The sequence below is a fragment of the Phocoena phocoena genome, chromosome 6, assembly GCF_963924675.1.
Source record: "Phocoena phocoena chromosome 6, mPhoPho1.1, whole genome shotgun sequence".
Classification (NCBI taxonomy): domain Eukaryota; kingdom Metazoa; phylum Chordata; class Mammalia; order Artiodactyla; family Phocoenidae; genus Phocoena; species Phocoena phocoena.
The window spans coordinates 102772673-102789236 of record NC_089224.1 but is presented as its reverse complement, the minus strand read 5'-3'; the positions used below and the strand labels follow the sequence as shown (position 1 = coordinate 102789236).

Here is a 16564-nt window from a genome sequence, read left to right as displayed (position 1 = left end):
GGGATGCCCCGCCTCATCTCCTCTTCACGACAGCTGTGTGGGCGGGTGTTATTATCTTCATTTAAGAGACCAGCAAATAGAGGCACCGAAGATTTAAGTAAATGGTCCACAGCCATACTAGCTAGAAAAAGCAGCAGGGCCGGGATTTCAGTCCTGGTCTGTCCGAGGCCCAAATCATGCTCTTTTCAGCGCGCCTGCCCACCTTTCCAGACCACAGTGACTGTAATCAAGACTGCCTGTTTTATAGGTCAGGAAACTGAGGCTCAAGAAGGGGAAATAGTTTAATCAGAGCCATCTGCTTCTAAGTGGTAGAGCCAGGTTCAACTCAAGACTTGCCATCCTAAAGTCCCTCCTCCTCCCAGCCCTTTAGAGCCCTAATGAACCACATTACAGGAACCCACAGGATCTGACCTCAGCTCTTACATTTTCAGCCTCCTCTCCCATGGTTCCCTGCCATTCACCCTTCGCTAGTTCCAGCTGTGGGGAGGGAGGGCCTTCCAGGCGGGGAACACAGCCCGGGCAAAGGCACAGAAGCCGGACAGGACGGGTCGGATCTGGCAGTGACGTGTCCTTTCCTGTCTTCTGCAGGAACTGCAAGCTCAGTAGCGGCAGCTTGTCCATGGCCGCCGTGGACATCCTCTACATTGACATCACGAGGAGATGGAACTCCATGACCGTGGACCAGCGGGATTCAGGTACCTGATGACTGACCTCTGCCGTGTCCTGTGAGAGGACAGAGAGGGATGGGTGGTACATTATCTGTTTCTTCTTGTTAAGGGTCAAGGTGGGGGAAGGAGGAAGGTCATCCTATTGTTACCAAACCAAACCTGGGTCTGTTCGCCTGCGTGCAGTAAAGCCAACCTGCTGACTCGGAGTTGTGGTGAAGGAAGGGGAGATTTATTGCAGGGCCAAGCAAGGAGTCCAGGCAGCTCAGAAGGCCCGAGCTCCCCAGTGGCTTTCAGGGAAAGGTTTTTAAAAGCAGGGTGAGGGAGAGGTGTCGCGGGCTGTGTGATCAGCTCGTGGACATTCTTCTGATTGGTTGGTGATGAGGTCATTGGGAGTCAACATCATCAACCTTCTGGTTCCAGCCCGTCTGGGGTCTACGTGCCTGTGGGCGGCATGCAGTTAACTTCCTCCACCTGGCTGGCGGGGGGCTTCAGTATCTGCAAAACAGCTCAAAGGACCTGGCTCGGAATGTTATCTATAGCCCTTGAGGAGGAATTAAAGGTCCTTGACTTTGTTTAATGGCTAAACTATTATTATTTTGTTTTGCTTGACTGTTTTCCTTTGTTTCTGCATTTTCTCACTTCTTTGATTAAGTGTATTCTTTGGAACTTGGGGAAGGCCTAGGAAGCTAAAGTTTTTCTACAAACAAAAGGCAGGTGGAGGACGGGGTGGAGGGGTGGGGTCTGTCCTGGGAAGGCTTGCTTACACTATCAGCTCTAGACCTCACTGGAGGGATGGAGCTGAGTTTGAATTCACGAGCACCATCCTGACTTCTGCTCTCGAGGCTGTGCCCACCCAAATCCTAATTCCACTGCTGGAATCCTTTGCCTAAAGCTTTGATTCTGTTTACGTTGGAAACAGTCACTTATTCGTTGGTTGGTTCATCCCTCGCCACACATTTCCAGGGCATAAGCGGGGCCAGGCCCCGGATAGACTAGAGTGAACGGCACTTGGTTCAGGCCCAGGAGGAACTGGCTCTAGAGTTGGAAAGCAGATGAGGACATAGCAGTAGCTAGTGTGATGCGTGCTAGGATGGAGGGAAGCACAGAGAGGCTGCCAGGAGGCTCAGCAGAGGTGTTCCTGAGCAAGGAGGGCCTAAGGAAGACTCCCTGCAGAAGCCGAGTGGGATCAGCTGAGGGACAGGGTGGCACACACCCCCTCCTTCAGGGCTGTTTCCCTGGTCTAGGCAGAGACACACGTGAAAGGCTCAGGTCACCCCAGGTAGCCTGGAGGCTCTGCAGCAAGGTGGGAAAGGAGAAGAGGCAGAGACAGGGTTGCAGGAGCTGTCGAGGCCTTGGACGCCACGTGAAAGAGCTTGATCTTGACCCCCTAGAGCACGTGGGGCCGGTGAAGGATTCAGTAAGAAGAATCCGCCTTCGGTGGATGAATTTCTGATCTTTTTCCTCCCAGAGGGGGTTTTTCTAAAAAGCCATAATAATAACCACGCCTGACATTTGTTCAGCTCATCACAAAATTACAGCGGGCTCTCATGCATATTCCCTCATTAAGCGTCTCTGCTGTGAACCAGTGCAGTAGGTATTAACGTTCGCATTTCACAGCCGAGTAAACTGCAGCTCAAGGGGGCCACCCTCCACTCGGCTGCCTCCTTGCAAAAAGGACACACAAAGAGGGGGCGCCTCAGGGAGCAGTTTTCTCCTGCGATAGGGTGGCGAGGACCTGAAATCAGGGGGGTTGGGGGACCCAGCTTAGAACTGACAATGCCACTTCCTACGATGTAAGCGCAAGAAGCCGTTTCACCTCGTCCTGTCCATTTCCTCCTCCGTAAAGGGTGCCAGCAACACCAGCTCTCCGGGGTGCCCTGTGTCGGAGGGCCTGAAAGCCTGTGGGGCCCTCGTGGACAGTTCATCTTATCAGTGGGCTCCCCTTGGGGAGAATCCCGAGCAGGGTGCTCCCTGCCAGATCCTGCCCCTCACCTCGGGTCTGCCCTGGGCTAGAGCTCCCTGCCCACAGGGACCAGCAGCCCTTCCTGCAGCTGCCGGGACTTGGGCATCGTTTGCTAAGTGGTTTCACGTTTGGTAATGAGGCTTCCAGCTGCCAGTCTTGGGTGTTTCCTACATGCTGAGCACACTGCCCGGCACTTGACACGTGCAGCATGGGCTAGAATCCTCCCAGAGGTAGACGCGATGATCTCTTTCATACAGAGAAGGAAATCGAGGCTCAGAGGCGCGGCTGGTGGGTAAGACTTTAACACCAAGCTGCCACCCTCCCCTTCCGGTTGCTTCCTCCTGCTATCGGTCCCAGAGTAAGATGACCACCCAGCTCCCTACTGCTCCCCTTTCTTAAATTCAAAAGCAAAACTCAGGGGCTACTAATACTCACTGATTCGACAAGGCGAGAGCTCCTATCACATCTCCACCGTCGGAGCTCCCTTCCATCTTTCCCTGGCAACCAGGAGAGGCTGGAGATGGAACCTCTTAGAAGTAGGCAGATGAATTATCATCTCCAGGACGGAGGGCGCTCATGTGACAGTTGAGCCGCCTGCTTTCTGCTGACGCCTTCAGAAAGTGAAGACGTGTTTGCTCTGTGAGCCGAATGCGGGGCGTCGTTGCAGGAGCCTGTGGAGGGGGCAGATGAGGGGGCACGGGTGGCCGTGAGATTATTAAATATTGAAATTGACCAGGAATAGCAGCAGGAAGCTACTTACCATGTTTTATTGCTTCAAACTAGCATTACCATCTGGCCCCATTGTCAATTCTGAGTAGCTTTTCATGTTTTGTTTGCCTCTTAAATTGCTCCCCAGCAGCGGAATCCACAGGGGCTGCCCACAGGACAGGCTCGGGTGAGGTTTTCTGGGGTCTGCAGCGTCTCTGTCTGCTGAGCAAGTTAAGGAGATGGGAAAAAATACTTACTTTTAGAACATACAGATGCGCAAATCTGGGGCTGGGGTCTTCCAGGCCTTTCCGCCCTGCCTCAGCCCCTGAATGTGTGGAATAACAATCCTTAGTAGTAACTGCAATTTTGAGATCACCTCCGACATGCAAATATCACTGCTAATTCTCACACCAGACCTTCGAGGGGGGTGATCAGATCCCATCTTACAGAGCAGGATTCTGAGGTTTCCAAGAGCAAAAGTGACTTGTCTGAAATCCCATAGCCAGTGAGTAGCAGAAGCTGGATTTGCACTCAAGCCTCCTACCTCCTGGCCCAGGACGCTGTCCCCAGTCCAGGGCCACACCGAGCAGGGCTTGTTCATCTGAGTGATGCGGAGGGGATGGGGGCTCGTGAGGCAGGGAGGTGAAAGGTCAATTCACAGAGCACAGGGAAGGCAGAACTGGAGTGGGAGTTGGTGCCTCGTCCACGCACCTGTCTCCCTTCCTCCTTGGAGCTTATACTCCTGTTCTCCTGTTTCCATCACTCCTGAAAGGAAATAATAGCATCCAGGGTGGGGGGGTCGTACAGGCAGTGAGGGCTGGCTGGGCGTTAAAGCCAGGAATGAGAAGGCTGTCTGTGCCCGTGGGCGCAGGGGCCACTGCTGTCTTAGCTGGTGCAGGCCGGAGCCCAGATGCCTCCTGAGAAGCCTGCTCGAGCACCTCTGATTCTCAAGGAGGAGTTTCTGAAGCCAGCCGCGTACTCAGGACCATTCAGGAAGCTACTGGATGTCAGAAGAAGTAAAGGCCTGGTCGGAGGTGTGGGTCCATGTGAGCTGGGGCAGCTTTACCTGCCCTAGAGCTGCTGTGGGGCTGGCAAGAAAGAAGTCAGAAGAGGGGCAGAACATGCGCTCTCAGTCTCAAAGGGCACGCACTCACTCGTTCATTCACTCATTCATTCATTCAACAGACGGGTAATGAATGTGTTACCAGGTATTGGGCCCTACTGGAATAAAAAGAGAAATTATTTTACAGACCCTATTCTCAAGGAAAAGAAAATAATAGAGATTATGTACTGAACATTTACCATGTGACAGAAATCAAAGATGCTTGTTATGAATTGCTTCATTTAAGTCTCATGCAGCCCTGTGAGATAAGGCTGGCTATTCCCATTTGACAGATGAGAAAGATGAGGCTCAAAGGGGTGAACTTCAGCAAGCGTGTCAAGTCTTACAGTGGGGAGCCTGGGATCTGAACCAAGAACGGCCTGCCTTCAGAGCTCATCCTTGGCCCTTCCATTACACCCAGCGTCTCCAGCCACACAAATGAAAAGGATGCGTAGTTGAAAGTTGTAACAGGGTGTGGCCAGAGCTCCCATGGGGGAAGCAACAAAGGAGGGAGCCGTGCGGGTGAGGAGGGAACACAGGCAAAGCACTTAGCATGGTGGGCGAGCCAGAAAAGGCGCTCGCTACTCGTTCTGTATCCCTGAGGGCCTGGCACATCGACCAGAGCACGCAAAAGCATCTCACTTGGTGCCCAGTGAATGTTCGGTGAGCAGACGAATGCCAATATAAAAAATGTCCCCCATCCCCACAGCAGGGCCTTCTGAGTGTGAGAACCATGGCTTATACTAGCGGTGGTCTATAGGGGTCTCCCTCTGCTTTCCTATTGTCCAGTGTAAAATGCCAGCCCATTTGAATAAGACCATCAAGCCGACCCAAACCCCAGTGTGTCCAAGTGCTGATGCACCTTTCCTTTCTGGAAGCCAGCCCAGACCTTCCTTCTGCCCTAATGAGACTTTGGTACCCACCAAGGGGGTTAACCAGATTCCCGATGCTCAAGGCCCTTATGAACCTTCATTTGACCTGCATGAGGAGACCCTGCTATGGAAATGGAGAAGAAAAAGTGGTGTTTAAAAAGACTAGAGAGGAAAAAAAAAAACCCAGTAAGAAAAAGCATACATATTATGAAATCTAAATCTCAGACCATCCTTTTAAATAGGCTCGTTATTGATTGCTTTTTTAAAGTGGACCTCAGGTGCACAGAACTGGGTTAATCATAATCCTTGGTTCGTGAGACACTTCATCCTGGTCCATGCATAGCCTGCTCTATTCACTTAGCTTTTTGAATTTGTTATTTTTAATAATGGAAGAAGCATCCCCACACTCTCGTGACCCAAAGCAAAAGCTGGGACTCGACAATCACACGCGTTTAGCACATGGCTCTCCCCCAGACCCAGCCCATTGGCCACCTCTCTCCACCTGAGGAGCCCTCAGCTGCATCCCATGCCCATCGCTCTCTAAATAGACTGTCTTCCTCTCTTAAAATGCCAGTGACTACTTAGGAGCTTGGTGGAATTTCGTAATATGCAGTCTCTCACCCTCTGCAGCAGGCCAGTGTAATTGTCAATTGTCATTAAAAAAAAAAAAAAAGATTTCAGTTTCCAATTCTAGAATTTCTAGCAGAGCACAGAAATCTAAAAAAAAATCTGAAAAAGAATTTCTAGCACAGCACAGAAATCTGTTTGTGTTATCAGCAAACTTGGGGTGTAGTAGCCCTCTCATTGCCCAGAACCAAATGAAGAAACACAGTTGTCAGTGAAGAGGCAGTTATGTTACGTAAATTGCACTCATGGACACCTCCTTATCATTGAGACTTTGCTTTCTACTCTTCCCAGAGTGGAATTCACTCCTCTGTGGCGAGAGACTAGGACAGCATCAAGATTAGGCAATAAAAGGCAGTATCGGGCTTCCCTGGTGGCGCAGTGGTTGAGAGTCCACCTGCCGATGCAGGGGACACGGGTCCGTGCCCCGGTCCTCCATGGCCGCTGAGCCTGCGCGTCCGGAGCCTGTGCTCCGCACCGGGAGGGAGAGGCCCGCGTACCGCAAAAAAAAAAAAAAAAAAGCAGTATCACTGGCATCATCTGTGAGAGACAAACGTTTCACTTGAAAAGGGAACACTTGAGCCCAGCATCTAGGTGTCTGGTCCATCTAACCCACAACCGACAGCTAGGGGCTTCAGGACAGCTTTGTTCACTTCGCAGCCAGATTTTTTGCTGTTTTAAAATATAAACTAGAGGTCCTCCCAGTAAGCAATGGAAACACGGTTGCAAAGCAAGAAAGAACACGGACCGGAGCGTCTTTCCCACCCACGTGAGCACACACGCGACACCCACGTATGGGTGTCCGGCCCACACCTTGCTTGCAGAGGAAAAATCAGAGTGTCATAGTTTAATGGCTCGTACGTGCTGTAGGCTCTGACCAAAACGAGAAACATTTCTTCCACTGCTCGAGGAGCTCCTGAGCTACATGCCCGCCTTCGTGGGGCTGCCTCGGTTTGACTGGCAGTATAACCAAAGCCACGGGCTCTGGGATCAGACAAACCTGGCTTTAAATCTGAGACCGGTAAGTTGCAAGCTGTGTCGTCTCCGCAGGTTATGTAACTTCCTCTGAGCCTCACATTCATCTTCTGAAAAGGGGAGATAATAACGGTGCCCCCACTTCATAAGAACGTTGATACGGCTGAGATGGGACAGAGCAGAAAGTGCTCCGAGCAGGGTCTGAGCAGGAAATGCTCAGTAAGAAGGGGCTGCTTCTATTGATATCACCTGGCTCTGACTGCACCCCTCTCCCGGGACATGCTTCCTGGGCACCTACTCGTGCCAGGTGCTCTGCAGGTGCTGGGAACAGACAGGAAGAAACGCCTGCCTGGAGACACTCGCAGCCTGTGGGAGGGATGGGATGTGGTGGCAGCGGGCCTTCCCTCGGAGCCGACAGAGTGCCAGGGCCTCCCCTCCTTTCCCTCCAAGACGGCCCTCCCCCACCTTTGGCCTGGCTGCCCCATCCTCACTGCCCTGCCCCTTTGTCCTACACAGCACTGTTGGAGGGTTGGCTGGGAAGCGGAACCCCTGTGTCCAACTCAAGGAAAGTAGGGGTGGGGGGTGGATACTGTGAAGCCGGGGACCTTTAGCAAGAAATGCAGCACTGCCAGCTTCAGGGCTGCCGGGCATGGAGAGTCAGGGCCAGTTTCTCTCCACGTGTGTCACGGTCTCCAAAGACCAGCTGTCCCCTCTCCTCTGCACGTGTGCTCTCACACTGTGGGTGCTCCTGCCTTTGGCTGGCTGCGGCGGCCTCCAGCCCTCCTCCTGCATCACCTCTCAACCCGGAGTCCACCATCAGCCGCCTGCAGTCACTGGTCTCACGACTACAACTCCAGGAGAGCGAGTGAGAACCCTTCCCCCTGTGCAGCCACCCCTCCGGTCACTAGCCCCACGCTCACTCGTTCCCGCCAAGGTGGCCGGCCACTTCGGAGGACCTCCATCGGGGCCACTTGCCTCTGTCCGAAGCCCTCACCCCTCACACACCACTGCCCAGGCCCTCCTCGCAAGGCGCCGCCCTCAGGCTGGGCCAGCTCTCCCTTCCCACGGGCTCCAGCAGCATCCAGCGCCGCTCCTCGGCAACACCGATCACAGTGCGAAGTGAACACTGTGGAATGAGCTTGTGGCATCTGCCCCTTGAGCTAGACTAACCTCCATGACGCCAAGCTGTTCCTGCCTTAACGAAGCCTAGCTCTGTGCCTGGCACATAGTAGGTGCTCAGCAAACGTGTGCGGGGTGGACGAGGGACGGGACCCTGACGATCAGCTGTGACATCTGTGGGTGTCTGAGTCTCGTTACTGTCTCTCACCAAATTTCCTCAGTCGACTTATGCAAATCATCTGCCTCCTCTACTTTCCTCAGCTGGAATGAGCCCCAACTGAAATGTATGTGGTTAACAACGTACTGAAATATTTAAAAGTATTTTTACTTGGAAGGTTTAGCGAAGCCTCACTTATACATATACATGGATGGCCCCCTCCCTCCTCGGTACAGGAGGCGGGTTTCACGCGGTGCCTCGCACTGTGTCTGGCACGAGCGATGTTCTTCAGCCTTGAAATTATCTCAAAGTCAGATGGGCCTCCCTGGATGTGTGCCTACACGCTTACAAAATAGTCAGTGTCAGAATTATTTTTAATAAAAGCAAGCGAGCCAACAGAAATGCCAGCTCGCCCTTCCCGCGCAGACGCTTATCTGGGGCTGCTGCCGTGCAGGCTGCACCTTCTGTAATGAATGTCCCCTCGGGGAGTGTCGCCTGGAGACGTGTGATCACCGCCACAGCCCCTTCATTGGAGCGCCTGATCGTCACCTTCCTGTCCGTCACCTCCAGGCCATGGGAACAGGATCTCCGCCGTTGTCTGGTCCTACGCCCCAAAAAAGAGACAAAAGGAAAAAAGTGAGATGAATTTTTTTATGCAGCTATTTCCTTTTCCTCATCCCAGATCTTGCAGGAACAGCGGCAGCAGGATGGAAGTTGTGGGAAAAGCATGAGCCATGAACCAGCGAGCCAGCCAGGCTGAGTCTGGTTCCTTGCACCTCCCATCTTGGAGCCCAGGGTCGGGGGTGGGGGCGCTTCAGCTCCAAGAGCCACAGTTTCCTTTAAAACGGGCCAGTGCCATCCACCTTGGGTTGTTGTAAGGCTTTAGTTAGTAAGTGTACCCCCGGCTCTCCTTTTACTTTGTTTTAACCACCATTGTAATTCTTGACATGTGTGCGTGCTTTCAGATTACAAAAGTCTTCCAATCCACTTGTGTACTGAAAGCTCACACTCCCCCTGATCGTGGTCTTGTTCCCACGACCCCACTCAGGGAGGAGGAAACCGAGGCTCAGAGTGGTAAAGAGGGGTCAGGGACAGAGCAGGAACCGGTCTCTAGCCTCCATCTTGTGCAGCCTCAGGAAGTGACAACACTGATGAGTAAAGATGGAAGGACTACTGCCAATCCCCAAATATCCCCAGGCTGAGGCATCCATAAGGTGGGCGGAGCTGTGTTTGGTAAGACCGTCGGGGAGACGTGACCAATGACAGACGCATCCTCCGCAGCCCCTCCCCCCATCTGCTCCTCTACTACCAAGGAGGCAGGATACAGGGTCACACAGGCTTTACTGCTACAAAGCTCTGCACTTGACACTCCTCACAGCACCGCTATTTAGAGTTGAGGAAATGAGAATTAGACTGGTTGGGGGCACCTCGCTAGTAAACAGCAGTGCTTGGACAAGGACCCACGTCTCCTAACTAAATCTTCTCCAACATGCTGCCCCTTAATGTGACTGCTGGTGATTGACCCAAATATGAGCTACATTTATGGATTTTTAAAAATTAATAGACAATTTTTTTGGAAAAGTTTTTTTTTAATAAATTTATTTATTTTGGGCTGTGTTGGGTCTTCACTGCTGCATGTGGGCTTTCTCTAGTTGTGGTGAGCGGGGCCTTCTCTTGTTGCAGAGCACAGGCTCTAGGTGCGCGGGCTTCAGTAGTTGTGGCACGTGGGCTCAGTAGTTGTGGCTCACGGACTCTAGAGCGCAGGCTCAGTAGTTGTGGCTCACGGGCTTACTTCTTCTGCAGCATGTGGGATCTTCCCGGACCAGGGCTCAAACCCATGTCCCCTGCATTGGCAGGAGGATTCTTAACCACTGAGCCACCAGGGAAACCCCTTTGAAACAGTTTTAGATTTACAGAAAAATTGAGCAGATAGTACAGAGAATTCCCATATACTCCCCAAACACATACTCTTTCCTCTATAGTATGTTGCATTAGTATACATTTGTTAGTTAATAAACAAATATTAATATATTATTATTAATTAAAGTCCATAGTTTAAAGTTCACTCTGTGTTGTACATCCTATGTGTTTTGACAACTGCATAATGTAATGTATCCAGTACAGTGCTATACAGAATGTTTTCACTGCCCTAAAAATCCCCTGTGTCAGACTTCCCTGGTGGTGCAGTGGTTGAGAGTCTGCCTGCTGATGCAGGGGACACGGGTTCGAGTCCTGGTCTGGGAGGTTCCCACATGCTGCGGAGCACCTGGCCCCGTGAGCCACAATAAAAAAAAAAAAAATCCCCTGTGTCCCACCTATTCATCCTCTCCCACCCTGAATCCCTGGCATCCACTGATCTTTTTGCTCTCTTCATAGTTTTGCCTTTTTCTGAATGTCATATCATTGGAATCGTACAGTATGTAGCCTTTTCAGTACTGGCTTCTTTCACTTAGCAATGTGCATTTAAAGGTCCTCCATGTCTTTTTGTGGCTTGATAGCTCATTTCTTTTTATCTGTGAGTAAAAGTCCATTGAATGGATATGCCATGGTTTGTTAATCCATTCACCTATTTAAGGACATCTTTGTTGCGTACAATTTTTGACAGTTATGAATAAAGCTGCTCTAAACATTTGTGTGCGGTTTTTTTTGTGTGGATATACGTTTTCAAAATGGGCAAATACCTAGGGATGTGATTGCTGGATCATATGGTAAGACTACGTTTAGCTTTTTAAGAAACTGCCAAACTGTCTTTCAAAATGGCTGTACCATTTCACATTCCCACCAGCAACGAATGAGAGTTCCTGTTGCTCCACATCCTTGACAACACTTAGTATTGTCAGGTTTTTAAATTTAGCCATTGTAATAGGTGTGTAGTGGTATACCACATTGTTTTAATTTGCAATTTCCTAAAGACATATGATGTCGAGCATCTTTTCATATGCTTATTTGCCATTTGTATATCTTCTTTGATGAGATGTCCAGATCTTTGCCCACTTTTTTTCCTTATTGTTGAGTTTTAAGAGTTCTTTGTATATTTTGGATACAAGTCTTTTTATCAAGTATGTCTTTTGCAAATATTTTCTCACAGTTTATGTGGCTTATCTTTTCATTCTCTTAACAGTGGCTGTACAGAGCAGAAATTTTAATTTTAATAAGGTCTAACATCAATTTTTTCTTTCAGGGATTTTGCTTTTGGTGTTGTGTCTAAAACTTCATAGCCAAATCCAAGGTCCCCTAGATTTTCTCCTGTTATCTTCTAAAACTTGTATAGTTTTGCATTTTACATTTATGTCTATGATCCATTTTGAGTTAATTTTTGTGAAAGGTGCAAGGTCTGTGTCTAGATTCTTTTTTTTTTTCTTTTAAATATGGATGTCCACTTGTTCCAACACCATTTGTTGAAAAGACTGTCCTTTCTCCATTGAATTTCCTTTGTTCCTTTGTCAAAGATCAGTTGATTATATTTGTGTGAGTCTATTTCTGGGCTCTGTATTCTGTTCCATTGATCTAGTTGTCTGTTCTTTCACTAATACCGTGTTGTTTTGATTACTGTAACTATAGTAAGTTTTGAAGCTGGGTAGTGTCAGTCCTCTATGTTCTTCTTCTTTAGGATTGTGTTGGCTATTCTGGTCTTTTGCCTTTCCCATATAAATTTTGGAATCAGCTGGTCAAATATTCACCAAATAACTTGCTGGGATTTTAATTTGGGTTGTGTTGAATCTATAGATTGAGTTGGGAAGAACTACCATCTAAACAATATTGAGTCTTCCTGTCCATGAACATGAAATATCTCTCCGTTTATTTAGATCTTTTATTTTTGTCATTCAGGTTTCTTAGTTTTCTTCATATGTATCTTCCATATGTTCCATTAGATTTATACCTAAGTATTTTATTTTATTTTACTTTACTTGGGTGCTAATATAAATGGTGTTGTGTTTTTAATTTAAAATTCCAAGTGTTCATTGCTGGAATATAGGAAAGCAGTTGACTATTATATAATAACGTTGTACCCTACAAGGTCGCTATAATCACTTAGTTCCAGAAGTTTGTCAATTTATTGGGATTTTCTACATTGACAGCCATGTCATTTGAGAATAAAGGCAGTTGTATTTCTACCTTTCCAATCTTTTGGTATACCTTTTCTTTTCTCTTCTTGTCTTGTTTTGTCTTGTCTTATTGAATTAACTAAGACTTCCAGTGCAATGTTGAACAGGAGTGGTGAGAGGGGACATCCTTGTCCTGTTCCCAATATTAGGTGGAAAGCACCTATTTTCTTAGCATTAAATATGAAGTTAGCTGTAGGGTTTTTGTAGCTATTCTTCATCAAATGGACAAAGTTCCCCTCTGTTCCTAGCTTGCATAGAGTTTTGGGGGGTGTTTTTTTTTCTTTTTTATCATGAATGAGTGTTGGATTTTGTCAAATGCCTTTCCTGCATCTATTGACATGATCATACGATTTTTCTTCTTTAGCCTGTTGATGTGATAGATTACATTAATTGATTTTTGAATGTTGAGGCAGCCTTGCGTATCTGGAAAAAATCTCATTGGTTGTGGTGTATAATTCTTCTTATACATTATTGGATTCCACTTGCTAATATTTTGTTGAGGATTTTTGCATCTATGTTTATGAGAGATATTGGTCCGTAGTTTTACCTTTCTAGTAATGCCGTTATCTAGTATTGGGGTAATGTTGACCTCATAAAATGAGTTAGAACATGTTCCCTCTGCTATATTCTGTAAGAGATTGTAGAGAATTGGTATCATTTCTTTCTTAAATGTTTACTAGAATTTATCAGTGAAACCATCAGGGCCTAGTGATTACTTTTTTAGAAGGTTATTAATTTAATTTCTTTAATAGATATAAGCCTATTCAGATTAACTGTTTCTCTTTGTGTGAGTTTTGTTGAATTGTGTCTTTCAAGAAATTGGTCCAGGACTTCCCTGGTGGCACAGTGGTTAAGAATCCACCTGCCAATGCAGGGGACATGGGTTCGAGCCCTGGTCTGGGAAGATCCCACATGCCGTGGAGCAACCAAGCCCGTGTGCCCCAACTACTGAGCCTGTGCTCTAGAGCCCGCGAGCCACAACTACTGAGCCCACATGCCTAGAGCCCATGCTCCCCAACGAGAGAAGCCACCGCAATGAGAAGCCCATGCACCGCAACAAAGAGCAGCCCCCACTCGCCACAACTTAGAGAAAGCCCACGCGCAGCAATGAAGACCCAACACAGCCAAAAGTAAATTAATTAATTAATTTTTAGAAAAGAGAAATTGAAAAAAAAAAAATTTAAAAGAAAAGAGAAATTGGTCCATTTCATCTAAGTTATCAAATTTGTGGACACAAAATTATTCATAATATTCCTTTATTATCCTCTATGTCTATGGGATCTGTCCTCTATCCTCTGTCTATGGGATCAGTAGTGGTAACCCTCTTTCATTTCTGATATTAGTAATTTTAATTACTAATTAGTAGTGTAGTAATCTTCTCTCTTTTTGTCTTGCTTAGCCTGGCTAGAGGTTTATCAGTTTCATTGGTCTTTTTATAGAACCAGCTTTTGGCTTAATTGATTTTCTTTATTGCTTTCCTGTTTTTAATTTCATTGATTTGTGCTCTAGTTTTTGTTATTTCTTTTCTTCTGCTTACTTTGGATTTAATTTGCTCTTCTTTTTCTAGTTTCCTAAGATGGGAGTTTAGATAGTTGATTTAAGATCTTTCATTTTGTTTATTATATGCATTCAAGGCTCTAAATGTCCCTCTAAGCACCACTTTCACTGCCTCCCACAAAATTCAGTAAGTTCTATTTTCATTTTCACTTAGTTAAAAATATTTTTAAATTTCTCTTGAGACTTATTTTTTGACCCATGTATTGTTTAGACATGTGCTATTTAACCTCCAAATACGTGGAGAATTTTCAGCTGTCTTTCTGTTATTGATCTTTAGTTTAATTTCATTGTGGTATGAGAGCATACTTTGTATGATTTCTATTCTTTTAAATTTGTTAGGTTATGTTTTATGGCTGAGAATATAGTCTACCGTGGTAAGTGTTCTGTGTGACCTGAAAATAATGTGTATTCTGCTCTTGTTGAATAAGGTATTTTATACATGTCAGTTAGATCCAGTTGATTGATGGTGCTGTTCAGTTAAACTATATCCTTACCAATTTTCTGCCTGCTGGATCTGTCAATTACTGATAGAGGGGTGTTGAAATCTCCAACTATAATAGTGGATTTGTCTATTTCCCCTTGCAGTTCTATCTGTTTTACCTCACATATTTTGACACTCTGTTTTTAGCTACATACATGATAAGGATTGTTGTCTTCTTGGAGAATTGACCCCTTTATCATTAAATAATGCCCACCTTTATCCCTGATAGTTTTCTTTGTTCTGCAGTCTGCGTTGTCTGAAATTAATATAGCTACTCCAGCCTTTTTTTTTTTAGTTAGTGTTAGCATGATATATCTTTCTCCATCCCTTTACTTTTTATCTTTGTCTTTATGTTTAAAGAGGGTTTCTTGTAAACAATATATAGTTGGATTTTGCTTTTTTAAATCCACTCTAACAATCTCTGTCTTTTAATTAATATATTTAAACCATTCACATTTAAAGTGATTATTGCTATAGCTGGATTACTATTTACCATGTTAGTAACTGCTTTCCATTTATTTCCCTTGTTCTTTGTTTCTTTTTTATCTTCCCCTCTTTTTCTTCCTTCTCTGGTTTTAATTGAGCATTTTATAAGATTTCATTTTCTCTCTTAATATATCAGTTATACTTCTTCTTTAAAAATCAGTGGTTAGGGCTTCCCTGGTGGCACAGTGGTTGAGTCCGCCTGCCGACGCTGGGGACACGGGTTCGTGCCCCGGTCCAGGAAAATCCCACATGCCGCAGAGCGGCTAGGCCTGTGAGCCATGGCCGCTGAGCCTGCGCGTCCGGAGCCTGTGCTCCGCAACGGGAGAGGCCACAACGGTGGGAGGCCCGCGTACCGCAAAAAAAAAAAAAAAAAATCAGTGGTTGTCCTAGAGTTTGCAGTGTACTTTTTCTGCTAATAAACCCATTTTCAAATAGTGTTATACAACTTCCCAGAGAGTGCAAGTTCCCTGTAAAAGAGTACTCCCAATTCCTCCCCCCTTTCCTAATAACTGTGCTGTTACTCATTTTACTTATTCCTAAGCTATAATCACCCAACACATTGTTGCTACTATTACTTTGAACAAACAGTTATCTGTTAGATCAGTTAAGAATAAGAAAAATAAAAAAGATTTATTTTACCTTCATTTATTCCTTTTCTGATGCTCTTCTTTTCTTTATGTAGATCTGAGTTTCTGACCTAGATCATTTTCTTTCTCTCTGAAGAGCTTCTTTGAACATTGCTTGCAAGGCAAGTCTATGGACAAGAAATTCCTTCAGTTTTTGTTTGAGAAAGTATTTCTCCTTCCCCTTTGAAGGATAATTTCTCTGGATACAGAATTCTAGGTTTACGGGATTTTTCTTTCAACGTTTAAGATATTTCACTCCTCTCTCTTCTTGCATGGTTTCTGATGAGATGCTGATGTAATTTTTTTCTTATTCCTCTATAGGTAAGGTGTTTTTCCCCTCTGGCATCTGTCAAGGTTTTCTCTGTCTCTGGTTTTCTACAGTTTGAATATTATATGTATAGGTGTTAATTTTTTGGTATTTCTCCTGCTTGTCATTCTCTGAGCTTCTTGGATCTGTGGTTTGGATGTCTCATTAATTTTGGAAAATTCTCAGCCATTATTACTTCAAGTATCTCTTCTCTTCCTTTCTTTTTTATCCTTCTGGTATTCCCATTGTATTTCAAGCCTTTTGTATTGTCCCACTGTTCCAAGACATTCTCCTTTACTTTATTCTTTTTTAAAAAATTCAATTTATTTATACTAAAAAACAGAAACAGTTCACCCATTTCTCCCCCACCAACCCCCCAACCTTTGGCAACCACCAATTTGTTCTCTGTTATCTATGAACTTGTGTTGGTTTTTTTAATTTGTTTTTTGTTTTAGATTCCATCTATAAGAGAGATGCACAGTATCTGTCTTTCTCTGTTCTGTCTTATTTCACTTAGCATAATGCCCTTGAGCTCCATCCATGTTGTTGCAAATGGTACAATTTCATTCTCTTTTATTGCTGAATAACAGTCATGTTATAATGTCTTTATCCAGTCATCCATCAGAGGACACTTAGGTTGTGTCCATATCTCGGCTATTGTAAATAATGCTGTAATGAACATGGGAGTGCATATATCTTTTCAAGTTAATGTTTTCATTTTCTTCAGGTAAATACCCAGAAGTGGAATTGCTGGATCATATTATAGTTCTATTTTTAATCTTTTATGGAGCCTCCATACTGTTTTCCACAATA

At 46.0% G+C, this 16564-nt stretch overlaps 1 protein-coding gene across 1 annotated transcript in view; it reads left to right on the top strand.

Moving 5' to 3' along the window:
• The window catches only part of TTLL11 (tubulin tyrosine ligase like 11), a 244523-nt gene that overhangs the window by 208090 nt on the left and 19869 nt on the right, over nt 1–16564 (top strand). The window contains 1 exon segment of the mRNA XM_065879625.1: nt 589–695. Within this exon segment, the coding sequence (XP_065735697.1) occupies nt 589–695 (107 nt within the window).